General features: G+C 44.7%; 3 protein-coding genes across 3 annotated transcripts; 1 reads left to right on the forward strand and 2 right to left on the reverse strand.

Moving 5' to 3' along the window:
- Window positions 1–299: 299 nt before the first annotated feature.
- Window positions 300–16,912, reverse strand: dgke (diacylglycerol kinase, epsilon). Its single transcript, XM_063201597.1, has 11 exons — window positions 15,808–16,912; window positions 14,027–14,204; window positions 13,384–13,503; window positions 12,200–12,343; window positions 11,487–11,644; window positions 10,683–10,731; window positions 10,349–10,462; window positions 9,262–9,333; window positions 7,819–7,946; window positions 6,704–6,815; window positions 300–5,660 (listed from the first exon to the last, which is right to left on the reverse strand). Exons 1-11 carry the CDS (start codon window positions 16,278–16,280, stop codon window positions 5,397–5,399), a joined length of 1,812 nt encoding a protein of 603 aa, XP_063057667.1. The 5' UTR covers window positions 16,281–16,912; the 3' UTR covers window positions 300–5,396.
- Window positions 16,913–18,388: 1,476 nt separating this feature from the next.
- Window positions 18,389–22,293, forward strand: c1h17orf67 (chromosome 1 C17orf67 homolog). The gene is made up of 4 exons (XM_063220082.1): window positions 18,389–18,932; window positions 20,831–20,922; window positions 21,462–21,583; window positions 21,997–22,293. The coding sequence occupies exons 1-3, from the start codon at window positions 18,710–18,712 to the stop codon at window positions 21,576–21,578; spliced, it is 432 nt and encodes a 143-aa protein (XP_063076152.1). The 5' UTR covers window positions 18,389–18,709; the 3' UTR covers window positions 21,579–21,583; window positions 21,997–22,293.
- Window positions 22,294–23,774: 1,481 nt separating this feature from the next.
- On the reverse strand, window positions 23,775–27,716 carry cbx8b (chromobox homolog 8b). The gene is made up of 5 exons (XM_063220183.1): window positions 27,505–27,716; window positions 27,359–27,402; window positions 26,942–27,007; window positions 26,738–26,804; window positions 23,775–25,058 (listed from the first exon to the last, which is right to left on the reverse strand). Exons 1-5 carry the CDS (start codon window positions 27,571–27,573, stop codon window positions 24,006–24,008), a joined length of 1,299 nt encoding a protein of 432 aa, XP_063076253.1. The 5' UTR covers window positions 27,574–27,716; the 3' UTR covers window positions 23,775–24,005.
- Window positions 27,717–27,933: the final 217 nt, after the last annotated feature.

Raw genomic sequence — 27,933 nt, forward strand, 5'->3', positions numbered from 1 at the left:
ACAACTGAACCCATACCGACATTACTATGGACATGGACTTGAACCATCTATCAGGGATTAAAGTTTTCCGTCGCTACGACGGATTTCCGTCAACTGGATTTTCGTTTTGACGGATTTCCGTCCGTATAATTTATGTCAATTAATTTACTACAATTTTTACTTTCCAACTGAACACAAATCGAGAGCACTCCTGGTCATGAGAATGTGACGAGAGTTGTGTTTGGTGTACGGATTTAGTTATACACTCCACCACTGGTGTGATAGGCCTACAACAGATTCACTCATCAATAGTTTTGAGCCATCTATCAAATGGGGTTTGCCATGAGATTTTGGTTATCATGAAGTTTTGGCTTGAGTTATAAATTGTTTTGAAATTGTCACCAGTTGGGTCGGCAAAGAGTAGACCTAGACGTCACATGTCCAAATAAAATAATTTAACAGCATTATTGTCCTCACACAAAACAATAAAGACAAAAAAATGGCCACAGCTTTTTTTTTTTTTACTTGAGTTGCTATACCCCTGAATTTGGCACAATCACAAACTTGCAGTACTGCAGTCAGACTCATCTCTCGCATCTCTAGACAAAAAAAGTGCTGTTCTCTGCCATTGAAAACTTGTGTGTTGATGTGTAACTTTGTTTCTAAACGTAGAAAGCATATGGCCTCTTCCTGCCACATTCAGAGTAGTCGTAAACAGACACGAGGGCAGACACAAGGCGAAAGCCGCATGGCCTGACAAGCAGCGAGATAAGACAACATTTTACAATTTAACAGCAGGACGTCACATGCATATGGCTTCAGCAAACACTTCAGAACCAAGAGCTAGTTTTCTTTTTTCTTTTTAAAGAATAATATCGTCATTGTCAATTGTTTTTTAGCGAGAGAATGTGCACATGTAACCGTTTTTAAGACCTAGTGCTTAAGTGCTATGCAGAATCCATTAAGATTAAAGACAGGAATGGTAATGACAAGACAAGAACAACAAAAAACCATGAGTGTAACCCCCACAATCAAACAACAAGATATGATTGCAACTCGCTCTTCAACACATTTGGTCAAAGCTCATGTAAAATTTACAAATAATCTGTCAGACTGAATCTAATTCAACACCAGACACGTCTATTTGACCCCTCGGGATAAACTTGAGACATACATATTCTGCTTGACCTGATCTGACAGCATTGCTTTTACAGTGCTGTAGAATTGTGTGGTCTCATCAGTGCACACAGTAATGGATAACTTTAGTACAAAGTAATTCAGTGAATTCTAAAAAGCTGTTAACTAGTAAATTAATTTGAAAGAGAGACATCAACCATCTCTAAAACCTACAGCCTGCAAGAGGACTGAAAAGTAGCTCAACACTGCCACCGTGTGGTCCACTAATTGGGTGGAGTTTCATTAAAGGAACAGTCATCAAAAACAATGGAACACAAACGACACATTCCTAACTGCAAGCGTTGATATGTCTTTTTTTCCCCCACAGCTAGAATATGGTATATACTTGATTTATTCTTAGTTAAGTCAGTGGAGAAGAGTATGTAAACTATTAAATCTGCCGGTTCAGACAGAACCGGGGCAGATCAGTGCATTCTCTAGTTAGAACATGATGTAAACTAAGACAGAGCACATCTGGGAGGTAATTCCAAATAACTGGTTCAGTGACTACCTGACTTTGCCAACAGCCAAGTGGTGAAGAACAGCCACTGTGGCATTGTTGCTATATTCATCTATATATTCATGGTCTGAGTCACCTTTGTTAGTCAATTTAATACGGTTTATCTACCAAGGGGGGTATACAAAAGATATGGTTAATTGATAAACCTGGCTAAGGTAGCGTGCAGGAAGTGGTAAGCCCAATAGAGTGATTCAGGGGTCGCTTTCGTTAGGAAAATGAAGACTCCGGGCTGATATCACCTGATAACTTGATGTACGACTACCTTTCGCCTCTGAATTTTGTTACTGAACCACAACCTTGGAATTCCCTCTCCAGCTGCATGACTGAACCTAATTTCCGGACTACGATGCAAACTAGCACACGTACAGCAGGGCCAAGCACGTGACACAAGGGGCTGACACACTTGCTGTGCTAGTATGTAGGCCTATTAGCCACACCAGGTTAAGACCTAACACAGACATGTCCTACATGCTAAACATCTCAGGTTCAATGGGCACGATGGGAATGAGTGACAAGTCACAAAGAAAAGAAATAAATAACAATAACAAAAATCGTGTTCCCATACGACATCCAGTGCATTGTGTGAAAAGATACAAGAAGATCAGAAGTAACATGGACCGAATCCAAAATATTCACTCGTTCTCACTACACTGAGCAATGCAAGGTTAAACAATACCCCACAGCCAACTGTATATAGCGTCCTAAGTAGTGATGCAGCACACATCCTACAAAAGTGCACTACGAAGTGAACGAGTGAACATTCTGGACACGGCCACAAAGATCAGCAGGAAATCAAGCACAAAAATAAGTACGATTTACATGAAGGTTGTAAAACTATGCCGTTGTAAGACTATTTTAAAAACTTGCATGACATTGCCTACTTTTTTTCCTCAGATAGCGTCTTTCTGGGACAGACTATGAGCCAATGACGAAAAGGCAGCGATAACGACATTCAGTGAACCACATCATTTCATCCACTTCCTTTAAAGGGACACTGTGCAGGAAATGGTCAAAAAAGGTACTGCAACTATGCTGCTCTTTGAAACAGGGCTGCCTATTGCCAAATTTTATCTTTACATGAAAGTTTACTAGGTAATAAACAAATATTTTCTAGTGTGGTCCAAGTACAGTCATTTTTGCAGCTAAAAATGGCTGTTTTTGGAAATTCAAAATGGCGGACCATGGAGAAGATCCCCCTTTTCATGTATGAAAAGTGCAATTTTTCCAGTCATAGTGAATACTTAGAATTTGATGGTGGTGATAAGTATTCATGAAAAAGATAACATTATGTGAATGGGCAGCATGAATTCTGGAAATAAACAACTAAAAATCTCACACAGTGTCCCTTTAACTAAAGTGATGTCAACCAGGGGCCACAAGTAACGGCCATCAGGTCAGGGCAGGGGCACAAGAGCTCAGCAGAGCTGCCCCTCTTCTATAATTCATTGGCACTGGGATTTGTAGTTTTTTTCTGCTTTACTAGCCAATCTCATTTGTGTGTATGACAGTGCAAAATAAAACTACATTATTTACTACAGCTTGTGGCCTTATGAGGTGAGGACACGGGGCTGCAAGCAACGCTGTAGGTGTGGTTAGAACAGTGGTGGGGACAAATTGTCCAGGGTTCATATTTTCACATTATGTTTGTTATATAGTGGAAGGGAAGGTACCCTTTAAGATAATCTCAGTAAAGGCGTGAGGGTCAATGACCTTTGGGCTAAGACGTCAGGTGGTACAACCACAGCTGATGCCCACGAATTAATTAGTAATTGGAAATTACTGCAATGAATACATGGGTTCACCGTGTTTATAAACACAATGTTGTGAAGCGGGGCAAGACACTACCAGCCAACCATGTTTTTTGACCGACAGCGGTTTCCAACAATCAGAAGTTAAGTTGTGCACAGCTAGTGTCGCGTAGCCAGGAGAAGACAAAAAATTAGAACCCATGTATATGCTTTTTACACAATCCCCTAAAACAAAGCAAAAAAAGAATCCATACAATATTGGCATTGGGTGTGGTTGCACCACCCTGACGTCACGTGTGCTAATACTAAAACGTCATCCACCCCATAAACTGTGGCCATGGCTGCAAGCACAGGGTTTGGGATAACTGAGGGAGCAGCAGTGATTGGATACTTGAGGAGGTGTACTCTTGAGGAGAATACTGAGGTGAGCTGTGTGTGTGGAGATAGAACGAGAGCGTGTGTCAGGAATGTGCATTAATTGACATAGAATGACAGTGCCTTGTAATACAGCCTTATGATTAGTCTCATCCCTGATGTACGCATGAGGGCATATTTTGCATGTGCGCAGAGCAAGAGGAGTAACGGAATATTAGCAGAGGTATCAACCCCAGGTTCAGATAAAAAAACATCTTGCCATGAATTTGATCCAAGCTGCTCTAAAATCAGCTGGTCATAGGGAGTACTCAATACTCAATAAGGTAGTTTTATGGAAACTGTGGCAGGGTTTTTACATCTGAACTGGGGGTTTTGACGCGAACATTGGGACACACACAAAAAAAAACTGCTTACATGGTCAACGCATCGGTACGATGGGCGGCCCTAGTGCGCCGATGCACAACAAAATATGTCTTGATACTTGATGCGCATTGCGCGCATTGTCGATGAGGCCGATGCTTGCGCCGCTATGTTAAACTAAAAAAGGAACACGCCACTTGCGTCATTTACAAGCATTGTTAAGGGCAGTCATGGGTAAGCGGTTAGGGTGTCAGACTTGCAGCCCAAAGGTTGCCGGTTTGACTCGCGAACCGCCAGGCTGGTGGGGGCTCTCAGTGCTCTCCCCCATCCTCCTCCATGACTGAGGTACCCTGAGCATGGTACCGTCCCGCCGCACTGCTCCCTTGGGGCGCCATTGGGGGCTGCCCCCTTGCATGGGTGAGGAATAAATGCAATTTCGTTGTGTGCAGTGTTCGCTTGTGTGCTGTGGAGTTTCCCTTAATGGGGCTTTCACTTTCTACGTTAAGGCTCCTTTATGTGTCGTTTGTGTGTGGCGATGATGGTGTTGGCGGAGTGTTTACCTCTGAGCTGAATTTTGGACACACGAATGGCAGCACGCGAGGCAACACACGCAAAAAAAATCTTAATCCGTCATCTCTTCCTTGTCTCCTCTTGTAATCTTTGTCACTTGCGTGATTGCTGGTCATGCATCTCTTATGGCCGTGGTGAAGCCGGGTGTCCCTCCGTGTTGGGTCCCTCTCAGGGTGCGTTCCAATATGCTCCACTTGTGCTTGTGGCCTCGTACCAGGAAGTAATTCGTCATGATGGCATCACTGACAGCAGCATTATATTTCAATATCTCACAAAAGCTCAATTGTAAAGTCATATTCTCATTTTCAAACAGTATGGTGAATGAAGAATAGTCCCCAAAAAACTGTTTTGGCTAGGCTGACAGCGGGGAAACTTAAATGTCTTCTCCACGGAGGCGGGGCATCAGCAAAACATGAGGCCACAAGCCCAAGTGGAGGACGCAAGGTCGCATATTGGAATGCACCCTGAGTCCTCCTCCTCCACACCGCCCTCCTCATCAGTCTGCTCGGCATGATGGTGGAACATGAGCCTGCGTGTTGTGGAGGATGGCGATGGTTTCAACTTTGAGAGAGAAATAGAGCGAGAGACAGAGAGAGACAGAGAGAAAGAGATAAAGAGAGAGAGAGAGAGAGAGAGCATCGAGACCCTGGGCCATACAGTAACCATCCTTAATCCGTCATCTCGTCTTTGTCCCCCTTGTCACTTGCGTCGTTGTCACTTAAGTGACGGTTGTGCCTGACCGCCGTTGCCGGGTGGTGTCCCTCTCCGTCGGAGGCGCTGGAGTCCTCGTCCTCCTCGTCCTCGTCGGTCTGCTCGGCGCTGTGGTACAGCATGAGGGCCTGCGTCTTGTGGGTGATGGTGATGGTGCACGGGCCCTGGGCCCACGGCTCCCCGTCCACCTGCATGGGCATGCGCGAGCTCTTCAGCACCAGCTGCGGAGACAGAGAGAGAGAGAGAGAGACGGACCGCACACAAGACACACATGCACAAAGACACGCGTGCATGCGCGCACACAGACCGAACAAAGAAACACACACACACACAAACAAAGATACACACACACACACAAACAAAGATACACACACACACAGACACCGAACAAACACACAAAACAGTTCAGTTCAGAGGAAGTGTTCTATTTAACTAACCTACTTGTTCAGCTCAGCTAGGGCAGGGTTGCAGGAAGTGTAGCATGACAATGAGAGACAGTCAAATAATGAAATAATACAATTCAATGAAATGAGTGTGGAACAATGTGAATTCATTCAATGAAATCATTTGGCAAACCTTATTACTAAGAGAAACTCCATGATGTTGCTTGAAGGTAAGAGGGAGGTAAGGGTTCTAGAACAGTGTTTCACAACTAGGAATATGTGTACCAATAAGGATACGAGAGTTTTGTGCATCTGTTACGTAGAAAAATGTAATAATAATAACAAATGTATGGAGCATAGTGACACTGAGATATAGGAATATAGATATAGGATGAGGAAGAGGTAAAGAACATGGGTTAGTGGGTACTCACGGCACAATAAAAAGCCTTACGGGGTACGCAACAGAAAAAGGTTGGGAAACACTGTTCTAGACCAGTGTTTCTCAACCTTTTTTTAGGCGAGGCACCCTTTCAATTCATGACAAATTTCAAGGCACCCCAAACCAACAAGCCGTAAAATGGCATCGCATCCGATACCACACAAGCTTAGAAAAGTAACACATTTGGAGACGTCACACGACCTACGTTCGAAGTTGCAGCTGACTGGGGCGACCTATATTTACTTTATTTTATAATTGTGCGTAAATGGCAGATGAAAGATTCCACTGACTAACATTACCTTATCAATTTAGACAAATATGTATATTACATAATTTATTTATCAGCCTTGTTTCCGCGGCAACCCTGAGGGTGGCCTGCTGCACCCCTGTTGAGAAACACTGTTCTAGACCATGGCTGAAGGAGAGGAGAGGATGATCTCACCCTGACTGTGTGGGCCTGGCCGAGTCGCACAGGGTTGGCCAGCTTCACCTGGATCTGAGCACAGTGGAACGAGCCGTAGACTCCCACCACCTCCAGCAGACCGTCATCCAGCCTGGGGGAGGACAACAGAAGGCATTGTTTTTAGTGCACTATCCAAAAAGCATATTCACTGCAGTACATTAACCCATTTTAGCCTAAGCAAGTTTTGGGAAAAGGATGCCCTCTGCCTATCAAAACCTAAATATCTCTGAAGCACATAAAAACATGACATAAGTTGCATTTAAACACTAGGACACTCATTTTGCATTAGAATGTGTTCATTCAGCTAACATATCCACTTTTTAAATTAAAAACTTCTCAGATATCAAGAGTCTGAATGCGGCGTATATGTCGCTCCAGGCTAAAATGGGTTAATTTTTGGAAGAGGAAACCAACGCACACCGGAGGTTTCGAGGTGCAGGTAGCGGGTACAAGTTCACTCTCAGAGAGGAAGATACCGCACACTCTTGTCCATCTTGCTGAATTTTATTTACAGAAACAGCGTTTCGGCCAGTGTGGCCTTTCTCAAGTTTTTACACAAGCATAGTGGGTTAATTACCAACTACTAATTCATTCATGGGCATTAGCTATAGTTTTACCACCTGAGCCCCCCACAAAAAACATCAATCACCCCCTAACATTCCTTCGTCTAAACTCTGCTTGCTCGCATGTGTTACACAAGGCTTTTCTAAATATAGCGATTGGCTGAAATAACTTACAGTACAGTGCGTTCCCCTCGTCTCCTCTCCTACCCTCCCCTCTCCTCTCCTCTCCTTTCTCCTCCATTCTTCCTCTCCTCTCCTCTCCTCTCCTCTCCCCTCCCCTCCTCTCCTCTCCTCTCCCCTCCATTCTTCCTCTCCTCTCCTCTCCTCTCCCCTCCTCTCGTCTCGTCTCCTCTCCACCCCTCTCCTCTCCACCCCTCTCCTCCATTCCCCTCTCCTCCTCTACCCTCCTCTCCTTCCCCTCCCCTCTCCACTCCGCTCTTCCTCTCCCCTCGTCTCCTCTCCTCCCCTCTCCTCCATTCCCCTCACCTCCTCTACCCTCCTCTCTGCTCTCCACTCCTCTCGTCTCCTCACCGTGTCGGTGGGCAGGGCTCGTCCCCCATCCCCTCCCACAGCCTGCAGCCTCCTCCCCAGTAGCCGATGTTGCACACGATGATGCCCTCCAGACTGGGCAGGGTCACCCTCTCACCATCCAGCTCCAGCTGTGCAGAGAGAGAGAGAGAGAGAGAGAGAGAGAGAGAGAGAGAGAGAGAGAGAGAGAGAGAGAGAGAGTCAGAGAGAGCGCACGCGAGAGAGAGAGAGAGAGAGAGAGAGAGAGAGAGAGAGAGAGAGAGAGAGAGAGAGAGAGAGAGAGAGAGATTTAATACTCATTCATTGGATTTGACCACCAGTTCATAACATACAGTACCGGTATTTCAAATAAAACATCTTTCCTCGGCACGAGAAGGGAGGCACCCTATCCTTCACACCCTCAAAACAAGAAGAGAGAGAGAGAGAGAGAGAGAGACAGAGAGAGAGAGAGAGAGAGAGAGAGAGAGAGAGAGAACCAAGTGCTTCCATTTGTCACAGCATACATTTTACATGTAGTGAAATGATGAAGGGTTAATTAGTTCTGCATATAAATAAACAAACAAACAAATAAATAGATAAACGAACATATGACACTAATATGCACTAAGAAGTGAAAAGGACTCCTAAATCACAGCATGTTAAAAAAAATATTAGTCAAACCTACTAATAAATTAGTGTGTGTGTGTGTGTGTGTGAGAGAGAGAGAGAGAGAGAGAGAGAGAGAGAGAGAGAGAGAGAGAGAGAGAGAGAGAGAGAGAGAGAGAGAGAGAGAGAGAGAGAGAGAGAAAGCATTCATTGGTGCTCATGGCTGCTTTCATGGCCCTAAGGCACATTTAGTCTTTTCAGAATGACCTCCTTTCTGACCACCATTCACTGACTTCATACAATTCTCTAACTCAATATACATTTTGTTAATGGCAGTATGGGTCTTTTCAACGTTCACAAATGTGGAAGTCAACAAGGGCCTTGGCTGATAGTATGGCAAGGGCCCTTTATAAAGAGTTAGTAGATCTGTCCTGTTGACTTAGCTTTTAGAGATATCAAGGCTAGTCTCATGTCTACTCTGGATTCTCTGCCAAGGTGCCTTTTTGAAAGAGCATTTTGAAAGCCTATTCTACTGACTTTTTTACGGTGGTGCACAAAGCAGACCGGCAAATGTGTCCAAATTTGTCTTCAATGGACATGCTTTGAAGGAAATGGGACGTTGGACTTCTGATGTCTAATGGTCTGTAAAGTGTCTAAGTGTCTCGAAGAGTGCTACACAAATATTTTATATTATTATTATTATTAGTATTATTAGTATTATGTATCAAACTTAATGAGGATTTCATTTACTTTTGCTGAATTCTAAGATGGATTTGCTGATATGCATTCTGTCACATTTTTAAAGACACAGCTTTAGAATTTTTAAAAGGCTGAGATCAAAACATGCTTGTAAACACTTACCTCAATCCTCTTATCCAGATCTTTACATTCCTGCACTAAGCAGTCCTTAGTGCCATATAGAAAATAAACAGCCTGCAACAAGAAAAGACCACCACAATCAATGAATGCATCAAACTAAGAATTGACATTCAATAGAAGTTGGCTTTCAAAACCCAAGGTTGCTGTGCATGACTGAGCAATATGAAGAAAAACTAAGAGTTCATTGCAAGACATCAAAAGTGCTTCAGGCCACTGCAGTTTGTGTGTTGCCCACCCTGTCCAAAAATCTACACGACCATTAAAAATGTTTTCCCCCTTCATTGGTATCATCAGATTTTCTTTTTTATGTTTTTGGTGGATTTTACGCCTTTAATGCAGACATGACAGCAGCGGGGCTGTGGTACAATACTAATGCTCCCGACCTGTGGGCTACATGCCCATGGGGACCCAGGTTCGAGTACAGTCCGGGTCATTTCCCAATCCTAACCCGTCTCATTCTGCCACCCATTTCCTATATGCTCTTCACTCTGGCATGTCAGGGTAGTTCTTCGCTATCCAGTTGAAATTAAGGCTTGAAAAGCCCAAACAGTATATCATTTTAATATAATATAATATAACCCATTTTAATATAATATATTATAATATAACCCATTTTGTCCTAAAGCGACATATACGCGATCGCGGCATACAGGCTCTTGAGATTTTGAGGGGTTTTATTAAAAATGTGGGTATGTTAGAGCTGAACGAACACATTCTAATGCCAAACAAGGGTCCTTGCTTTTAAATGCAACTTATTTCATGTTTGTATGTGCTTCGGAGGCTGACATATTTAGGATTTAATAGGCAGAGGGCACCTTTTCCAGTGGTGTAGTCTACTTTTTTATGGTGGGTATACTGTATATTTGAGATTTTTTTGAAGTGGGTATACTGTATATATTTGTGCTATTCAAAACAATGGATCAATCAATTTTAAGTGGGCATACTGAAAGTCCTGAAATTTAGAAGTGGGTATACTCCGTATACCTGCGTTCTACTAGACTACACCACTGACCTTTTCCCAAAAAGGGCTCATAACTAAATGGGTTTAAAGAGGGTCCATGAGGCTGACCTTATTGATAATACGGCTGGAGAAGAAGGACGGGGTCTTCTCCCGATGCGTGTGGAAGTTGAGAGCCATCAGGGCGTCCGGCCCCACCGAGAAATAATTGTTCATCGACAAAACCTGACGGGAACAACAAATACAGTACAGAGGAGGGCCGTTTACTGGCAGGGCTGCATTTTAAACGATTTAAACGATTCACCTGTCCTCTTGATCTGATTCACCACAGATCTGACTAATGCAAATGCTGAATCTTGGAAAAAAAGAGGATGACATTTAAGCACAGTTATTATATGACTCATGTGCTTTTAGACAAAGCACTTTTGTTTCGTGCAGCACTAACCTTTGGCTTCCTCAGAAAGTGGCCTTTGGAGACCACTTGAACTTTCCATCTGAATGGGGAACAACAGAAAGAGCATTGGTCACTGTTAGCTATGTCTGTTATAGTTACTGTCTGTTAATAATATCTTAGCAGAATTATAGTAACTTTATCACATTTTATGCTTTCTGTTATGTGCTGTTTGGTTAATTTACTTGCGCCCATTTCAGTCTTGTTCAGGATTAAAATCTTTTTAAAATCCTTTGGTCTTTCCCATGTTGGCGAGTTTGGAGTCTGATTGATTGACTGATACAATGGACTGAGTCTACTAATTCAATGTGTTTAATGTAGGTAACTATTTAGATGTCTTCTAATTATTGTTACATGTGTATAACTACATTTCGACACACTACATAAAACCTCATGTATCTCAGTCAGTCCAGATTCTGAGGACTGAGGACTGCAGGAAAACTTAAATCTTATTAACAGGACAAACCATACAGAGCATGGCTTTGAATTTAAACTAATATGATGTTTGATTGGTTGTTAATTTGAAACACTTGTTTTAGAGCAGTGGTTCTCAACCTTTTTTGAATAAACGCCCCCTGGACCTTATCCTAAGATACTTGCAACATTCTTGGCTCTTGCAGAAGACTGTGGTGAGGTGAAGTGCTCTTAAACTCCAATATTTTGGTATTATTCCTACTTAATATCGACACTTTTCATGTGACATTGTTGCCGTGGCCACGAGTAATGTCATATTAATATGGGGAAACATTTTCAGCTAGCACAGGTCCCACATAGCAGTCACTTTGTCAATTGTCCTACCTGTCCATTTTGACCACCTCCGCGTCCAGGATGTTCCTGAGCACCTGCTCCACGGGGATCTCCCCAGCGTAGCCAGCCCCCCAGCCCAGCGAGTTGGACAGGTCGTTACCCGTGCCTAGCGGGAGCACCGTCACCCGTGGGATAAACTGGTCTTGGCCCTGTCAGCAAACAAGGACAATAAAAAGAAGGACATTTGGGTCAATTACATTTTTTGGGCTCAGACGTCAGGTGGTACAGTCACAGCCAATGCCCATAAACATGACGTTTTTAATTACGAATTAATCATTTCGAATTAAATAGTTCCGTAGAGTTTACTTTGAGCTTTCATTTCATTCTGCATCGTGAAGTGTGTTCCACGTTTTCAAAGCGGAATTAAGCTTTATTCCTAATTAAAGTGAGCTCATTCTGAATTGAATGTCTCATGTAAACATTGCCACTATCTCGCAAAAGCTCAATTCTAATGTAACTTGCTCATTTGCAAACAGGGATGGTGAATGAAGAATGGTCCTCCAAAAGTTGTTGCGACTAGGCTGACACCGGGGAAACTTTATTGTTTTCTCCATGAGGCGGGGCATCAGCAACATGCGAAGCCACAAGCACGAGTGGAGGACGGGAGTCTGCATATTGGAATGCACCCAAGTTGTTTTTTCTTTTCATAACCTGGCAATGCCTGCCTCTGCCTCTGCCCCACCCCAAAGCCAAGCTCCACCCACCTTCAGCTTCATGGTGTCGATGGCATCCAGGACCCAGCCCACCGTGCCGTCCCCCCCACACACCAGCACCCTCACGCGGCCCGGAGGCAGCAGGGTGCACAGCTGCAGAGCCTTGGAGGGGGCCAACTCAGACAGGTCAAACACCTGCGGCAATCATCAGGTGAAATCACAGAGAGAGAGAGAGAGAGAGAGAGAGAGAGAGATGGAGAGAGAGAGAGAGAGAGAGAGAGAGAGAGAGAGAGAGAGATGGAGAGAGGTACACACACACACACACACACACACACACACACACACACACACACACACACACACACACACACACACAGCAGCAGAAGACAAAAGACAAAAAGATGTAATTGGGCATGCCAATAAAGCAAATTGAATAAAGAAAGATAGATCATACATCTGTGGTGTAGGAGAAACACGTTCAAATCTCATCATTCTTCAGAGAGTGAAATATCCTACTGGCCAGTCAAGTTGAAGGTTTGTGTGTGTGCGCGTGTGGCCTCTACAGTATTTGGATCCTTCGATATGTGAACAGATTACTGGATGGTGTAATGATAACATGACTTGGAAAATGCCCGTCAGCCATGTTGTATAAGGTAAACAGACTTTCAATAAACACTTTGGCCTAGAGTGTTCATATTTAGAAAGAAAGAAAGAAAGAAAGAAAGAAAGAAAGAAAGAAAGAAAGAAAGAAAGAAAGAAAGAAAGAAAGAAAGAAAGAGACATGGAGAGAGCCAAAAATAGAAAGAAAAACAAATAGCTTCTCATCAGGCATGCCAGTAGGACAAATTAAATTCAGCCTGAATTAACAGAGACGACGACAAAGAAGGAGCTTTGAGAAAGTGCAAGACAGAGAGAGAGAGAGAGAGACACAGAGAGAGACAGAGAGAGAGAAAGTGACAGCAGAGACAGAACATATTGCTGAATGTTAATATGACTTGCAAAATGTCTCTCAGCCATGTTGCAAAAAAGGGAGGAGAGGAGGAGCAGACGTGGATGGGATTGAGACAGAGAGAGAGAGAGAGAGAGAGAGAGAGAGAGAGAGAGAGAGAGAGAGAGAGAGAGAGAGAGAGAGAGAGAGAGAGAGAGAGAGAGAGAGATGAGCAGGAGGAAGATGAGGACAGTACAGGAGAGGACAGTCAGAAGAAGAAGAAGAAGAAGAAGAATGAGAGTCTGACCTGTACAGGGTTGAGTAGTGATCTGAACTCCCCCAGTAGTGCCTCTCCCATGTTGTTGCCACTGCGCGTGTTGGCCAGCACCAGCACCGGAGCCCAGCCCTCCCCACACGCCACCGCCAACTACACAAGAATAGAATACAATAGAATACATTAAATAAATACAATAGAATACAATAGAGTACAATGTAATTGCACCAGCACCAGAGACCAGCATGCCACATGCCACCGCCAACTGGAGCAGAATAGAATAAGATAGAATAAGACAGAATACAATAGAGTACAATTTTACTGCATCACTGCCAGTGCCAGCTAAACACAGACATGGGTGAAGAGAACACACTCACACACAAGCAGACACACACACACACACACACACACACACACACACACACACACACACACACACACACACACACACACACACACACATACACACACACACACTCACGAAAACTGTGGTGCAGTTTTGTTGACGTTGTAGAGGTAGTGATGAGGATGTGTGTGTGTGTGTGTGTGTGTGTGTGTGTGTGTGTGTGCTGGCCTTGCTGTCTGCATCGCAGCTTGTTGACGTTGTAGAGGTAGTGAGGAGCGTGTGTGTGCGTGTGTGCGCCTGAGTACTGCGTGTGTGTGTGTGTGTGCTGACCTTGCTGTATTCGTCCGGCTGTCTGCGTCGCAGCTTGTTGACGTTGTAGAGGTAGTGCGGGGGGATGATGAGGCTGTGGAACTCCCCCAGGTCACAGCGCTCGCCCCTCTCCTCCCCCTCCCCCTCCTCCAGGCTCGTCTTGCAGTCCTCATGGACCGTGGTCTGGCACCACACACACCTATGGACAGGTGGATGTCCACACACACACACACACACACACACACACACACACACACACACACACACACACACACACACACACACACACACACACACACACACACACACAGAGAGCGTGCACACACACACACACACACACACACACACACACACACACACACACACACACACACATTGAGCCTTTGTCTCATGTTGTTGTGTTGTAACCCCTTAACACACGCCACTCTACTGCAATAGTCATTGTACCATAGCACGTACTACACCACTATGACACTGCACAGGGCGTTTACCTTTAGTCATACATTACGACATGTGTAACAGAGGCCAACCAGTAGAGAATGGTGCGCAACGTTGGTAAACCTCCCTCCCGAAGCCTCATACAGTATCGGTAGCGCTGAGCTATCGGACTGGTCCTTTTGTTCAGCGGTATTGTGCTGTGCCTTCCATGCCCAAACTGGAGCGTGGACTGGGAGGTTGCAGGTTCGAGCCCAGAGTAGTGGACTACGCAAAAACACCTAATTTACACGCACACGCATTGAGCCCTTGTCTCATGTTGTCGTAGGCTCTTAACGCTCGCCGTTCCAACGCTGCAATAGTCAATGGAAAAACTTCACTACGCACTACACCACTATGACAGTACACAGGGCCTTTAGTAATACATTACGACATGGTAATTGCCATTCTGGTAACAGCTAATTTATACCAGAAGGGATGTGTCTTAATGTTGGCCTCTGCTGGGCACCACTACTGTTCAGTCTGGCACCATACACACACACACCCTGCCTACGGACTGATGAGTGGACTCACACACACACACACATAATAAACAAATGAAACAAGAGAGGTCGCACACTACATGCACTGCGTTTGTTCATTGCACAGATGCGTTTCAACATGTCACTTTATGAGTCTACGATTGGGCTAGTGCCTTGGAAATGTTTTAAATGAACGCTGAGTGAAAGTTGTTCCTAGCTGGCTACACTTTACTTGGACACACAACCACACACACACATGCAAAGAGAGAGAGAGAGGGGGGGTTAGACACAAAGCATGAGTGAGCGAGGGATAGAAAGGAATGGAAAGAGGAGTGGAGGCTGATGCATAGTAGACATAATCATCCTCATGTGTGTCCTGGCGGGTCAGGTCACGTCCAGTTTAATCGCAAATCCATCATCCTAATGACTGGGGAGGGGGGGGGTGGAATTAATCTACGGCTAAGTGGGATAAACGGCTCCCGATGCTACCCTCCTGCCATCCTGTCATTCGCTTTCTGTACAACTAATGGCAGATTCATGTGTGATTCTGTAAGGGTGACTCAGATCCCTTGAAGTGTCAGAAATAGACAGAGTCAGAATTTACCTGTAGTCAGCCACACAGCTTTGGCTACTCTTTCATGCATGTCTGCGTTTATTCTCTGAATTAAAAACATCCCTGTCTACAATATGGTATATCAGAACCGGTTTGGGTACGAAGAATTACCTGCTGTCACACAGCTTAAGCTATTCTGTGCATTTGTGCTTTTATGGTAAGGGCTTTTTATGGTAAATCTATCTCTGTGTAGAGGGCTGCTTGCCAGCACCCGGGCTGGGTCAGAATCTTACCTGTAGTCGCACAGCTTTGGCTGAGTGCCGCACTGCTGCTTGCACACCGCACAGTAGCTGCAGAGGGGCACATTCCCACGCACCCAGCGGTGTTTGAGCGTGCCATCCGCCTGCGGCGCGGACATGATCTCCTTGCACACCATGGTGCGGTCGGCTCGACGCAGACACTGCTCGTCCGCGCAGATGCCGCAGCCGTCGCAGAAGGCGCCCTGCAGGATGTGCTGCGAGCACACGCAGCAGTACGTGGGCTTGTTGAAGAGATCCGTGTAGTGCCAGCCGTGCTTGCTCTTGCGGACGAAGTCCTTCATGTACACCTGCCGCTTAGAGCGTCTCACGCTGCACCACAGCGTGATGATGACTGGCACCAGCACGGCCAGGGAGGTCCAGATGAGAAGGGTCCAGTCCTCCCGTGCATCATCATCACCGTTGCTGTCAACCTCACCGATGACGCTTTCTATCTCTTCGGGCTCCATCTGAACTAGTTGCCAGGGGAAACGCTTACGATAATATCCTACTATGTAAACAAACGCGGGTAGTTAACCAGCGTTATCTGATGCGATTAAACGCAACGGGGCAGCTGGCATATTGATTTGTTTGGCTACATTAAAATGCGCACTGGCCTAAAACAGCAGTTGTTTTGAATAACCTGCCAAGCCCAATGACATTAGCGCATTTTACGCACAGGACGCCCCGTTACCCTACCCGCATGTTAACATTACGCCTGGTCTCGTGGTCTTACTTGCAACAAGAGAAACAGTACATCTAACTCACACAACACTCAGGTAGATGCTTGCCAGTTCTAGGAATCCAGAAGCTGATCAGTTAAATGGTGTTAGCCACCGCCGCTTGCTCGTTTCCCAATGGTGATCTCGTTAGCTAAGTTGGTACCCCTCCCACGCAACTCACCATTGCCACCGCTAAACCAGGACAAGTGCACCTCCGAAACACTGGACGGTAACATCTGCGTGTCTTTCACATATGCAAAACTGTTGTCTGCTCGTCTAACAACGCGACGATTTCGTAAACATTAAAAACGTTAGCGCAGTGACGCACCCCCTATGCTAACCGCGCTGGAACTCTCCAGCCTTCCTCATCTGACATAGCAGCCCATTGTGCGGAAACGGAAATGATGACGTCGTTTGTTTACGTTCATCTGTCCCATCTGTGCAAGCGCACTTTCAGCTTCCAATGGCACGAGGCACGGTCTGAACACTGTGTTCCTCTTCTTCATGCAGTCTGAAAGATATACTTGCAAAAGCCATGGCCGTCCAGTTTGCTAGGCTACTGGACCTGCACATTCACTAGCTTAACTTTGGCTGTGTCGTTTTCAAGGCACTATCTTATTGTAATAATATAGTAGGTATTATAGTATATTACACTACAACACACTTTTATCCAAAGCGACTTACATGTCTTTACAGGGTATTGGTTATTGTCCCTGGAGCAATGTGGGGTCAGGTGCCTTGCTCAAGGACACTTCAGCCATGGATGACGAAGGTGTAGGGAGGGCAACCCTCTGGTAATAAGACCACCTCCCTTCACCATTTGCCCACACCTGCCCACAACAAGCATTAATAGCATATTATTAGTCTAACCTTGCAGCACAATATTGTGATGCCTCAGTGTCACTGGACAAGGCTACTCTGGTCACCACTGACCTGTGTCTACATTAGTTTCTACCTCAGTCTGAGGAGGACACAGTGTTGTTCAGGAGGGAGCAAAGTAAATCCAATTCCATCTCCTTATCATAGGCCTATATGCAAGCTTTTCATGTAAGGGTATGGATCAGCTGGTGTTACTATGTGCCCAAGAAAGTATATCTTTAGTTATATTTATTCCAAACACTTGATTTAATAAATAATCATTAACATGGCCTATTATCTAACAAACCTATTGAAACCAGGGAGTGTAAGAGTCAATACTAAATAGGCCTACCACAGATGGTGGGTACCTCTCTTAGTGTTGGTGAAGGGAAAGACGGTCAATAAAGGCTCTGAATGTATATTTCACTTGGATTTCTAGACACAATCCATTATCTCAGGTGTTGGGTCAGTAGACAAAAGTTCACATATTAGGCATTCTGGAGCGCTTACACTATGTTTGTTTTAGTAATCTACAAAGATCAATGACACAGTACTCAGTGACAAAGATCAATCTACAGTACAATGCAGACCAAAAAATCAATGCTTACCATGTATTAAAGGAAAAGAGATTGAGATCCTTTACAATGAGTAATTGTTGGTAACAGCCTAACAGTACCCTCACACACTCTTTCGATTCATCTTGACCGCCCGGCATTTCATACTCTGATGGAAGAGATGCCATTTAATAAACATTGTTAGACTGCACATGTGCTGTATTCTGGCCCCTATGGCTGTATCTCCACAGAGACACTCAGTAGGGCACTGGCTTGTCTACAAGATGAATACAATGTTGCACGTTGAAGTGAATTAGCAGAGGAAGAACATGACATCAGGACTGCTACTAAGATGAGATAAACAGGAGTAAGCAATAATGCAGAAATAGCTATAAATGCATAGTAATATGTAGTTGTAATAATAATAAATAGCCCTAGTGCCAAAGGTGTGCAAAATATAAGTCCTCATCATAAGTACATCCATCTCTTCTTTGTTGGTATTTGGTAATTCATGTGCAGGACCCAAAATGCTGATCAGTGCCAAAAAGTGAGACCATTCTGATAACTGACGCTCGCGCTCCGCCTAGTGGCTATTCCAGCAACTCACGAGAACGAATTTATTGGAATTCTAATCTCGTGTCCAGATGTTCCAGACATGATCCTGGATTTAATGATCCACAGACTACACGGTTAAGCAATTATAATACCCCCCGCCGATAAACAAATGTTCTTCAATAGCCAATTGCATGCCAGACGGTTTCCAAAATGACTGCAGTATGTCGATTCGCTTGTATGCTTGTGACCTTAACCAGATGTTTTGCAGTTGTGCGTAAATTTCCAATGATTGATGACGCAAAAACGGGACTACCCCCTACCTTATCCCTATCCCGCACAGGAGTTCAGTACAGCAGCTGCAGAAGACGGAGAGGACGAAAGATGAAGTTTGTGGCTTGTGTTATTTGTGTGGTCCTTCTGACCTATCTGACTGGTAAGTATCATCTTTTATCATAATAATATCCATTTTAATTATCTAAACGGACAGGGTTGCAACGCCTGAGAAGACTAACTTTTCTTTTTAAAAAAATATGCAAAAGGGACCCCACATTACACTCTGTGGACAAAATACAAAAGTAAAAGTGTAGCCATCCGATAATTATGATGCCCAGAATGTTTGCGATGAGATTATTCTCGTGCGTAAAAGTGAGCCGCTAAACAATTCATATGCAGATTATCCTAAATATTAATTTGATAATCCGCAATTTCCCACGCATTAGGGAATTGCACCGCACCTTTAGAAATGCAGTGTCTTATTCACGTGTCCTATCTGTTTGTTTACATATCAAAGCATAACCCGAATAGGCTATAATTATACCTACATTTATAATTAATTGTGATCCAAGGGTAGACTAGTGCCAGATAATCATGCTTTTTGAACACAGTGCATGACATGTATAGGCCAAATTAAAATAACGTAAAAAAATAAATAAATAAATAAAAAAAACATGCAGGATTCATCTGCAAATTAACGATTAGGCACGGTGTGCCACGTTGCCGTGTGAGCGGGGCACGGCGAGGCGAGCATTGCGCTGTATTGACTCAGGCCAGTTCATTTTCATAGCCCCCTCGCAGGTTGGCCCTCCGGGTCACATGCTCGCGCCCAGGCCGACTCCCCGGAGAGAGGCGGGAATGAATGGGCACTTTGTTGCTCCCTCCAAAAACAGCATTCTGGTCAGAGACGAGGCAGGCAGAGATGCAGGGAGAGGGGGGGGGGGCAGTGTGTGTGTGTGTGTGTGTGTGTGTGTGTGTGTGTGTGTGTGTGTGTGTGTGTGTGTGTGTGTGTGTGTGTGTGTGTGTGTGTTTGAGTGTGTGTGACAGAGAGCGAGTGAGAGAAAGCGCACCAACTGTGTGTGTGTTTGAGAGAGAGAGCGTGTGCGCGCTGTGTGTGTGTGTGTGTGTGTGTGTGTGTGTGTGTGTGTGTGTGTGTGTGTGTGTCAGAGAGAGAGAGAGAGAGAGAGAGAGAGAGAGAGAGAGAGAGAGAGAGAGAGAGAGAGAGAGAGAGAGAGAGAGAGACTGACTGGCTTTAGTTCTCACAAGCATGTGAAATGGACAGACAGAAAAAAAAGATGTAGAGACAAAGCTGCGTGAAGAAAAAAGGACAGACTGACAAAGAGGAGAGGGAAGGAGGGCGATGGTGCGGGGGAGAAAGGACATGGTTCACAGGCACAAGTGTCAATGTGCAAATGTTTGGAACTGCTGGCCAAATAGGCTACACTAGGCTATTTACCATTTGCTGATTCAGAACACCTCGTCTAGGCCTGAGAATAAAGCAAAATAAAACATCTAAATTATCTGTGTCAGATAAAGCCTATATCCATTGGAATACTCATTCTTCTTACGTTCCACAAAATCAAAAGCTATGTAATGAATGCTATTAATTAATTAATTTATTTATGTTACCCGTTTTGTCCTCATTGCGTCTCATGACAAAACAATGTCCATTGACGCGTGTGGGATCTTTGTTACCGTTGTGCCAAATCTGAAATCAATAATATATTTGGACTCGCGAACGAATGACCAATTGATGGATGGCACTCAGAGCACGCTCACTCATTAAAATGCGCCTAAAGACATTGACTAACTCTGATTATGTAAGAGGTTCTAAATCATAGTTTAGGCCTATGGCCAACGACAAGACGGGTGAAATGCGAATAAGAAATAACAATGTTGGCCTATGCCGGATTCTCGTTAAATTGATTGGTAGTCACATTTCTATAGGATAGCCTACTGTAAGGTATGATGAGACTCAATCAAAAACAATAACATAAATCCTAAATATAAGATATTAAAAACGCCGTTTAATTCATACAACTGTGTTTTTTCCTATAGCCGAGGCATCGCCGGTCATTAAGGAGAGCTTCGCCAAGCAGCTCCTCCGGACCAAGAGGCAGAAGGCCGGACATCCTGACGAGCCCATGAGGGTGAGGTGGAGAACCTGTCATAAACCACTGACATTAGTCTAGCCTACAAATTACACCACTTCATGCTTATCAGCATGTTTTGACCGGCTCTATTTTATGACAGTACCCCCTTGATTTGCCCTTCGAGCTTGATTAAAGCAGAAGCACCAACACCGGTTCAGAAGTTTAAAAAAACAAAAAACGCCACAGTCGCCCTCCAACACAGATGACCTCACCAAGAAGGTTAACTGGCCTGCCTGTTTTGACTATCAGATGATTCAGGACTGGTTGGATCAAATTTGTAGGAGTTTCTTCTTTTTTTTACTCTCTGAACCCGGGATTGACACATCTACCATTGGGTTGGTTGTGTTGTGTTAAATGTCAATGAAGCGTCAGAGAGCCTGGATAATAATAATACTCAAAGAATCTCTGGCAGGGTGCTTGGTTGAATATAGCTATTTAGCCTACATCGACACGGCTCATTATATTCAGGTTATATACTCTGCCATCATCATCATCATCATCATTATCATCAACACCACCACCTTCTGTCTCCACAGGAGCACATGCTGCACATGCAGCGACTGGAGCAGAGGGCACGCGAGACCAACTTGGAGAACTGGCTGAATCCTCACTGCTTCCCACGCTGCGACCGCAACTACGGCTACCCCGTCTAGTACCAGTGCGTAAAAACAATCCAGTATTCCCGACATATGATTAGAGTAGGATACAGCTGCAGCAGATCACAGATGTGGCATGAGGTGGAAATGAAACGTGCCCCATTTGAGAAATCCTTGTCTGCACCAGTTGATTCGCAAAAGCACACAGAAGACAAATATGAACCAATCGGAAAGACGCAGGCAGAAGCAGCACACCATACTTTCTGATGAGGCCCCCTGGGTGTACCCGGATGGGGCAAGAAATACAGTAGGCCTAACTCAAATTAAAAAGAAATCCCCCGCATCTTTGTTAGCACGAAACGGGCGCCCCGCTGTGGATAGACAACACTGTGTTAGGAAATATGTTTGCAAATTAAAGACAAAGACAAATAGTATGACAGCTAAACACAAGTTCTTCTCTTCTCTTCATTTTCAGAACTGTGGGTGTTGGTGATGCTGATTACGACGATGGAAATGACAGACCAAGAGACAGACGTCGGAAGGAAGTCCTGCTTATCGGCGCATCTCTTTTACGCGTGCCGCATAGAAGGACGTCTTCGGGGAATTTGCAATCCTTTTGACACCTAGGCTATATTTAGTTTAGGTGACATACTGTTCACGTGTATAATGGTAACGATGCTACATAAAATTTCGTGTAATTAGAATGACTGCCTTTGCGAAAGCTATGCCTGGATGAAAATAAAGCATTCAATAAAAGCATATGGCAAATAAATTAATAACTGGATGTGTAAACTGTGCTCTCTATGGGATTGTGGGAGGGATAGAACAAGTGCCGAAAATGCAAATATTTGGGTTTGACATGGGATGACCTTTTTAAAACAATGTTTAGAAACGTTTAACATAGTTTACAAGTTAACTGCCGCAAAAAATATTCTTAAAATGTGCATGCCGTGGGGGAAAAAAAGAAATAGGCCTACGGACTTATTTCCAGCAAATTACCCGCCAGCAGTTTTTCTGCACATTACAAAAAAAGAACAGGGGGTTGGGTTTGTTGTATTTCCCCTGGTTTATCGAAGGAAATGGGCTAATAGAAAACGCCCATGGGTCACAATGGGTCAGTTTTGTTTGCAAGGCAGCTACCAGTCCTAATTCAAGTTTAGGGTATACGCGCTGACACAGCGAAAGTGACATCATCTAGTCATCTCGTTTCATTTGTTGGGTAGGCCTATGGGCATGTTTTTAATCATTTTGATATGATTTACAAGACCCTGAAATCGAAATGAAGTGGGCCTATTGGGCAACCCGAACCCGGAATAGTCTGCAAATGATTGCTCTGTGCTTTGTTCCGAGGGGCTTTCACCTTAACTATGAATATGTTTCTATGGGATGGATATACGACAACGACCAGGTCAAAGACTATCTGTAGAGATTATGTAGGCCTGACTGTGGCTGGAAAATAACGCCGGTGTTCTGTTTATAAAGATTTTCTGTTAGATAGGCTACGCTACAAGACCAGCATGTTTTAGTCAGCCTGCCTCGGATAGCAAACATTAGAGGAAGTAATTTTCAGCTTATAGGCCAAACCCACGTAGACCTATTTCTGACCAAAAACAATTTTACGCAGTTTTATTGTTTTTAAAATAATTGACACAATTAGCCTACTTTATATAAGCCGTCACAAATTAAAACGCCCCGATTTAGCGCCATATGTTAGGCCTACCTCAAAGATTCCGTGCTAAAACGTGTTCAGAAACGTTTGGAACGAAAGTTTACTTACGATGTTACATTTGGAAATTCATTCAGAAATGTGGCAGCCTGTGACAGGAACATGCGCTGTAGATTGACGAGGGAAACGGTGCCAAACTTCACAAGTCATATTTCAAGCGATTCCTGAATCTGTAGGTTTAAATGTTTAAATTTCATGACTTAATTTAAAATACTATACGATAGAGGCCGTCATATTCGCCTGTCTGTAAACAAAAAAGGTTTCTATAGCCTAGCCTACAGGATAGGCCTACGCGAAAATTATTTTCCCTCCCATACAAGACAATTTATTCATAAAGAAGTCCATATCAAAGTCTGATATAAAAAATGTTTAGTCAACACTCAACAGCAACGAGGGAAACATTTGTGTACTTCGGGAATTTCAAATATTAGTAACATGTCTACTCAAACAGGAGAAATGCACCGGCATCCAAAATGAATCGGTGCGTAAAGGCTCTCAACAAACAGAACACGTTTGGTAAAAGTCAGTCTTATTTGAACAGATTGTACATGAATTCAATTGATTCAATTACTCAAGTCCACTACATGTACATATACAGGAGTTATAAACAAACACATACAACTGGTAAACTTTTTTTTAATACATATATACACACATGTATAAAATTTGAGAATAACAAAGAACACTCATAAAGAACTTTTTGAAAATTAAACTCATGACCACGCTCTGGTTTCAAAAGTGTCAGGGCACAAATCAAATCATCTTTTCTCCTTAAAAAATCCCTTGTCTGTGGTGCTCTCCTTGATGGTGACTGTCAAGAAGTTTGTTGTGACGTCCGTGACCACCACTTTCTCCAGGTTGCCCAACGGTGGCCTCCAGGAGGAGAGGTCCTCCTCCGTCTGACCCGGGACCTGTGGAGGAACCGCGGGCACTTTGGCCAGGAGGCCTGGCTGGCACAGAGTCGTCCCTGCTGCCGGAGGTTGGGGAAACAGGGGGGCATCCTCCTCCCTCTTCTTTTTCTTCTTCTTCTGGAAGGGGTTGCTAGAATGTGCCAAGTGCTTCAAGTGCAGAGGGCTGTGGTGGTGGTGGAGCAGGTAGCTTTTAGTCCTGTGGTGACCGTGTCCGTCTAGGCCCGATCGCTGTGGGTGGGAGTGGGAGTTCATACTACTGTGGTGGTGGTGGTGATTATGATGGTGGTGGTGGTGGTGTGGGGGCTTGGTGCCACCTCCTGACCCCAGCCTCATCTGGCTTTTGGTAGGGTAGCATGTTGCGCTGTGGAACGGCCGGTGTGGGTGGTGGTTGTGGTGGTGACCGTGGTGACCCAGCTTCATCATCCTCCCATCTGAGTCCCGCTCTAGACTCTCACCCAGGATGCTGGGTTTCAACAGCTTGGAAGGGCTGCTGATGCTGCTGCTGCTGTACCCCAATGGCTCTTGGCTTCTGCTCTCCCGGGAAAGAGGACCAGCAGCACACAGCAGGCCGTCTTTGAAGCGCAGCTTGGGCTTGGGCCCCCTCTTCTTGGGGATCCGCTGCTGGAAAGGGTCACCCATGGTCCGCGAGAGTGCGGAGGACGGGGGAGGAGGAGGAGGAGGTGAGGGCAGCCGGTGCTGGGGCTCAGGGGGTCGGACGCGGACGCTCTCCCCCCGGTTGACAGTGCTCGGGGGGAAGATGGTGGGCACCACGGCCCGCAGACCCTCCCGTGCCCGGGGGGTGATCACAGGCTCGGGGCTGGGGTAGGACACGGCCATGGGGGAGCGGCTGGTGGTCTCGCTGCGGAACTCATAGCTTTTGGCCTTTTCCTTGGCTTGGGCCTGGACAAAAACACAGAAGAAGTGAGGTGAAACCCTTAATAATGGACTTCAGATAAGATACGATCATACTTCCATGTCTGTTTGCCAAGAGATTTTGTCTTGCACTTCACTTGCCATTTCCACAACATTAAATTCAAAACATAAAAACAACGTATGAAGTCCAGCCACACATACTGTACTTGATAAGCAGTCTTGGCCCCTTTGTAGAGATGGGCCTGCAAGCTCTTAACAAAAAATAAATAAATCTTAAATACATCTTAACAATGCTATGACATTAGTGAGGGTCTCAGCTAACAGTTTATTAACAACAAGTGTATGATAGGGGCTCTGCACAAAGAGGTTAAAAGGCCTCCATCCCAAATCTCTTACAACAATTTCAAGAAGAAGAAAAAAATCCCCACGGCGTGCCCACGCTTCTGCGAAATAAGACAATACATTGCAAGCAGGAATGGGATCAAGCCTGTGCAAAGAGTAAAAAGAACCGCAAGGGTTCTGAGGGAAATACTTTGTATTGAAACGTTATGCCACTGCTATGCACCTGGATAAATGATATAAAACAGAGACATGTGCTGCACCAGCTTTCTTTCTTCCCCCCCCCTTCCCCTCCTTGCCACCTTCATTCCCAATTCATTCTCTACTCTGCAGCTGACAAATGACTTGAAGTAACTCAGTCCTTCTTTCTTTTATATGATCACCATCAAGGTGGAGAGCATAGGTGGGAGGGTGTTAACTTTGCAACTTTTTTATGTCATTCTCTGGGTTATTAACAGCCAAAATCAGAGTACTGTCAATAATATTCAAAGGAATGAAGTACTCTTGACTCATCAGCAACTACACTGGAAAGCAAGACATAATGATTTTCACTCAACACAAATTGTTAACATACTAAATGAAACCATTAAAACCTTCCTTTTCTTCAGATCCCCCGTCTTCAGCTATTAAGCAGTGATAATTTCATAATTTCAATAGGCCTACTAGAAACTTTCAAACTTGTCACATAATCAAATCCAAAACCTGTTTGAGTGCTTGAAAAGAAAAGTAAGCAATACTGGATTGAACTGGCAGCAAATACTGAAACCAATGCCAAAATCATGAGCCACTTAGATCAGACAAATTATACAGCCTGAGCGAGCATCGTGCAGTGTTTAGAAACACTCAGAAGATCTCAATCATTTGAATGTGCACGTATTTTAGTCATTATACAACAGCCTCACTGAGGTGGGGTCATTGATTTGGGAAAAGTTGATACAGTATCAAAATAGCGGAGAGAGGTGGGAAAAACTAATGAACACATCTAGCGGATAGAAGAGTTACAGTTTCACTACACTGGCGTGACCAACAACACTTGACAGGTCTTCACTTACTGAACTAAGGTGGTTTTGGTCACTGGCAATTTGTGATTCAACGGTATACATTTAATTAATTGCACGACTGAAAAACGTGAAACATGACCATACAGGCGCACGTTGGTACTCTCAAAACTCGGTCGAAATCGAGGTCTGCTCTGTACAGCACACATTTGGATGCGGTAAGAGGGATCAAAGAGGGTTATTTCCACGCGCTTGGAATGATGCCCGGGGTGTTTTATCTGTGGTTGCGGCGGCACGTAATTGCCCTGACGTCACTTTACATACGTCTCTCCCGGGCTGTACATGTCTGACCGTAGGGAATTAACTCACCCGAAGAAGAAATGTCTTGGGTTTGGGTCCACGCTTTTTTGGCCCGTAAAGCTCCCTCTCGCGTTCTCTGCAACGGCAAGACATGCATATGACCAAGGCAAGATGATTTCCACAGACATTTTAGACACATGTGCATGAGGTTCAGACTATAGTTTATTAAAAAATGTGCTCTGGACCACGGTGTGGCAAAATGTGTTACGTTACCGTTCTTCAAAAGCGACGAAGAGACGTGAATCCAAAATGTTTTCTTCTGGTTCCCAGGTGCTGTATCTAAAGAGGGGAATAACATGTTTACGTGACTCAATTCTTCAGTATTGTCATAAATTACACGTTCTAAACTGTACACTCTGGACCACCAGAAACGAAATGTGAACCGCTGCCAGCTTTGAGACTGGGTTTGGTGCCAAGCCAGTTAGCGCTTAGCATGCGAGCTAGCGACACAATTGCCACCACAGACAGCCAGTGTGATACTGCTCGGTAGGCTGCTACTTCGCCCATGCCGCTGCTGCCACAACCGTGCTGAGGGTATCCGCAAACGAAACGGCGAACTGACGTCCATACCTACAGCGGCAATGGAGATAACAGGCTAACTGGCTAATGTTTAGCATGATCGTTACTTACTTCGGCGACCAGCCCTTCCATTTCACGAGGTACTCCATTCGACCCTGCGAGACGTCAGAAAGGGGAAATAAAACGCTTCGTTAGAGCTGCAGCGTGAAAATGTGCACCCAAAAACACGACATCGACATAGTTCTGTGTATACCCACTCGTCGGATTCTCCGTTTGATGATAGATTCTGCAGCAAATACCCGTTCACCAACCGCAGACAGTTCCATGTTTACGTCTTCTTCCCACCGTTAGTTTGGTACGCAGCTTGCTTGCTTGCTGGATGGATATTTTTTCTCTCTCCCCACTCGGTTCAGAATTCCAGACAGCCCATAATACTCACCGAGCAGCAAAGACGTCACCACGTTCTTTAATATGTTGCCGAGGCAGCGCCGTCGGTGGAACCGTTTAATGAAAGACCATTGGCTTAGCTGTTGCTACGTGCTCGGGGTTGCTAAGTGAGAGGGAGGAGCATGTTCGCCCAACATTCTTGACAGGAGGGAAAATGGGTTAGTGGAAAGAAGAGTTCACACCGTAAATCTATCTGTGTGGGTCATATAATCTGTGGTCTGCAAAACTTCACAGGATGC

The sequence above is a fragment of the Engraulis encrasicolus genome, chromosome 1 (genome assembly GCF_034702125.1).
Source record: "Engraulis encrasicolus isolate BLACKSEA-1 chromosome 1, IST_EnEncr_1.0, whole genome shotgun sequence".
NCBI classification, from domain to species: Eukaryota; Metazoa; Chordata; class Actinopteri; order Clupeiformes; family Engraulidae; genus Engraulis; species Engraulis encrasicolus.

What these genes read in the sequence shown, in the direction of transcription:
- dgke (XM_063201597.1), bottom strand. Translation starts at nt 16,280, where the DNA reads ATGGAGCCCGAAGAGATAGAAAGCGTCATCGGTGAGGTTGACAGCAAC. An exon ending in CCAGCCGTATTATCAATAAG is followed by an intron (nt 9,334 to 10,348) that starts GTCAGCCTCATG and finishes TTCTTGTTGCAG; the next exon opens with GCTGTTTATTTTCTATATGG. An exon ending in GCCAGGCCCACACAGTCAGG is followed by an intron (nt 5,661 to 6,703) that starts GTGAGATCATCC and finishes CTGTCTCCGCAG; the next exon opens with CTGGTGCTGAAGAGCTCGCG.
- c1h17orf67 (XM_063220082.1), top strand. Translation starts at nt 18,710, where the DNA reads ATGACTGCAGTATGTCGATTCGCTTGTATGCTTGTGACCTTAACCAGA. An exon ending in CCTTCTGACCTATCTGACTG is followed by an intron (nt 18,933 to 20,830) that starts GTAAGTATCATC and finishes TTTTTCCTATAG; the next exon opens with CCGAGGCATCGCCGGTCATT. An exon ending in ATCCTGACGAGCCCATGAGG is followed by an intron (nt 20,923 to 21,461) that starts GTGAGGTGGAGA and finishes CTGTCTCCACAG; the next exon opens with GAGCACATGCTGCACATGCA.
- cbx8b (XM_063220183.1), bottom strand. Translation starts at nt 27,573, where the DNA reads ATGGAACTGTCTGCGGTTGGTGAACGGGTATTTGCTGCAGAATCTATC. An exon ending in TCAAACGGAGAATCCGACGA is followed by an intron (nt 27,403 to 27,504) that starts GTGGGTATACAC and finishes GACGTCTCGCAG; the next exon opens with GGTCGAATGGAGTACCTCGT. An exon ending in CCAAGACATTTCTTCTTCGG is followed by an intron (nt 25,059 to 26,737) that starts GTGAGTTAATTC and finishes GTTTTTGTCCAG; the next exon opens with GCCCAAGCCAAGGAAAAGGC.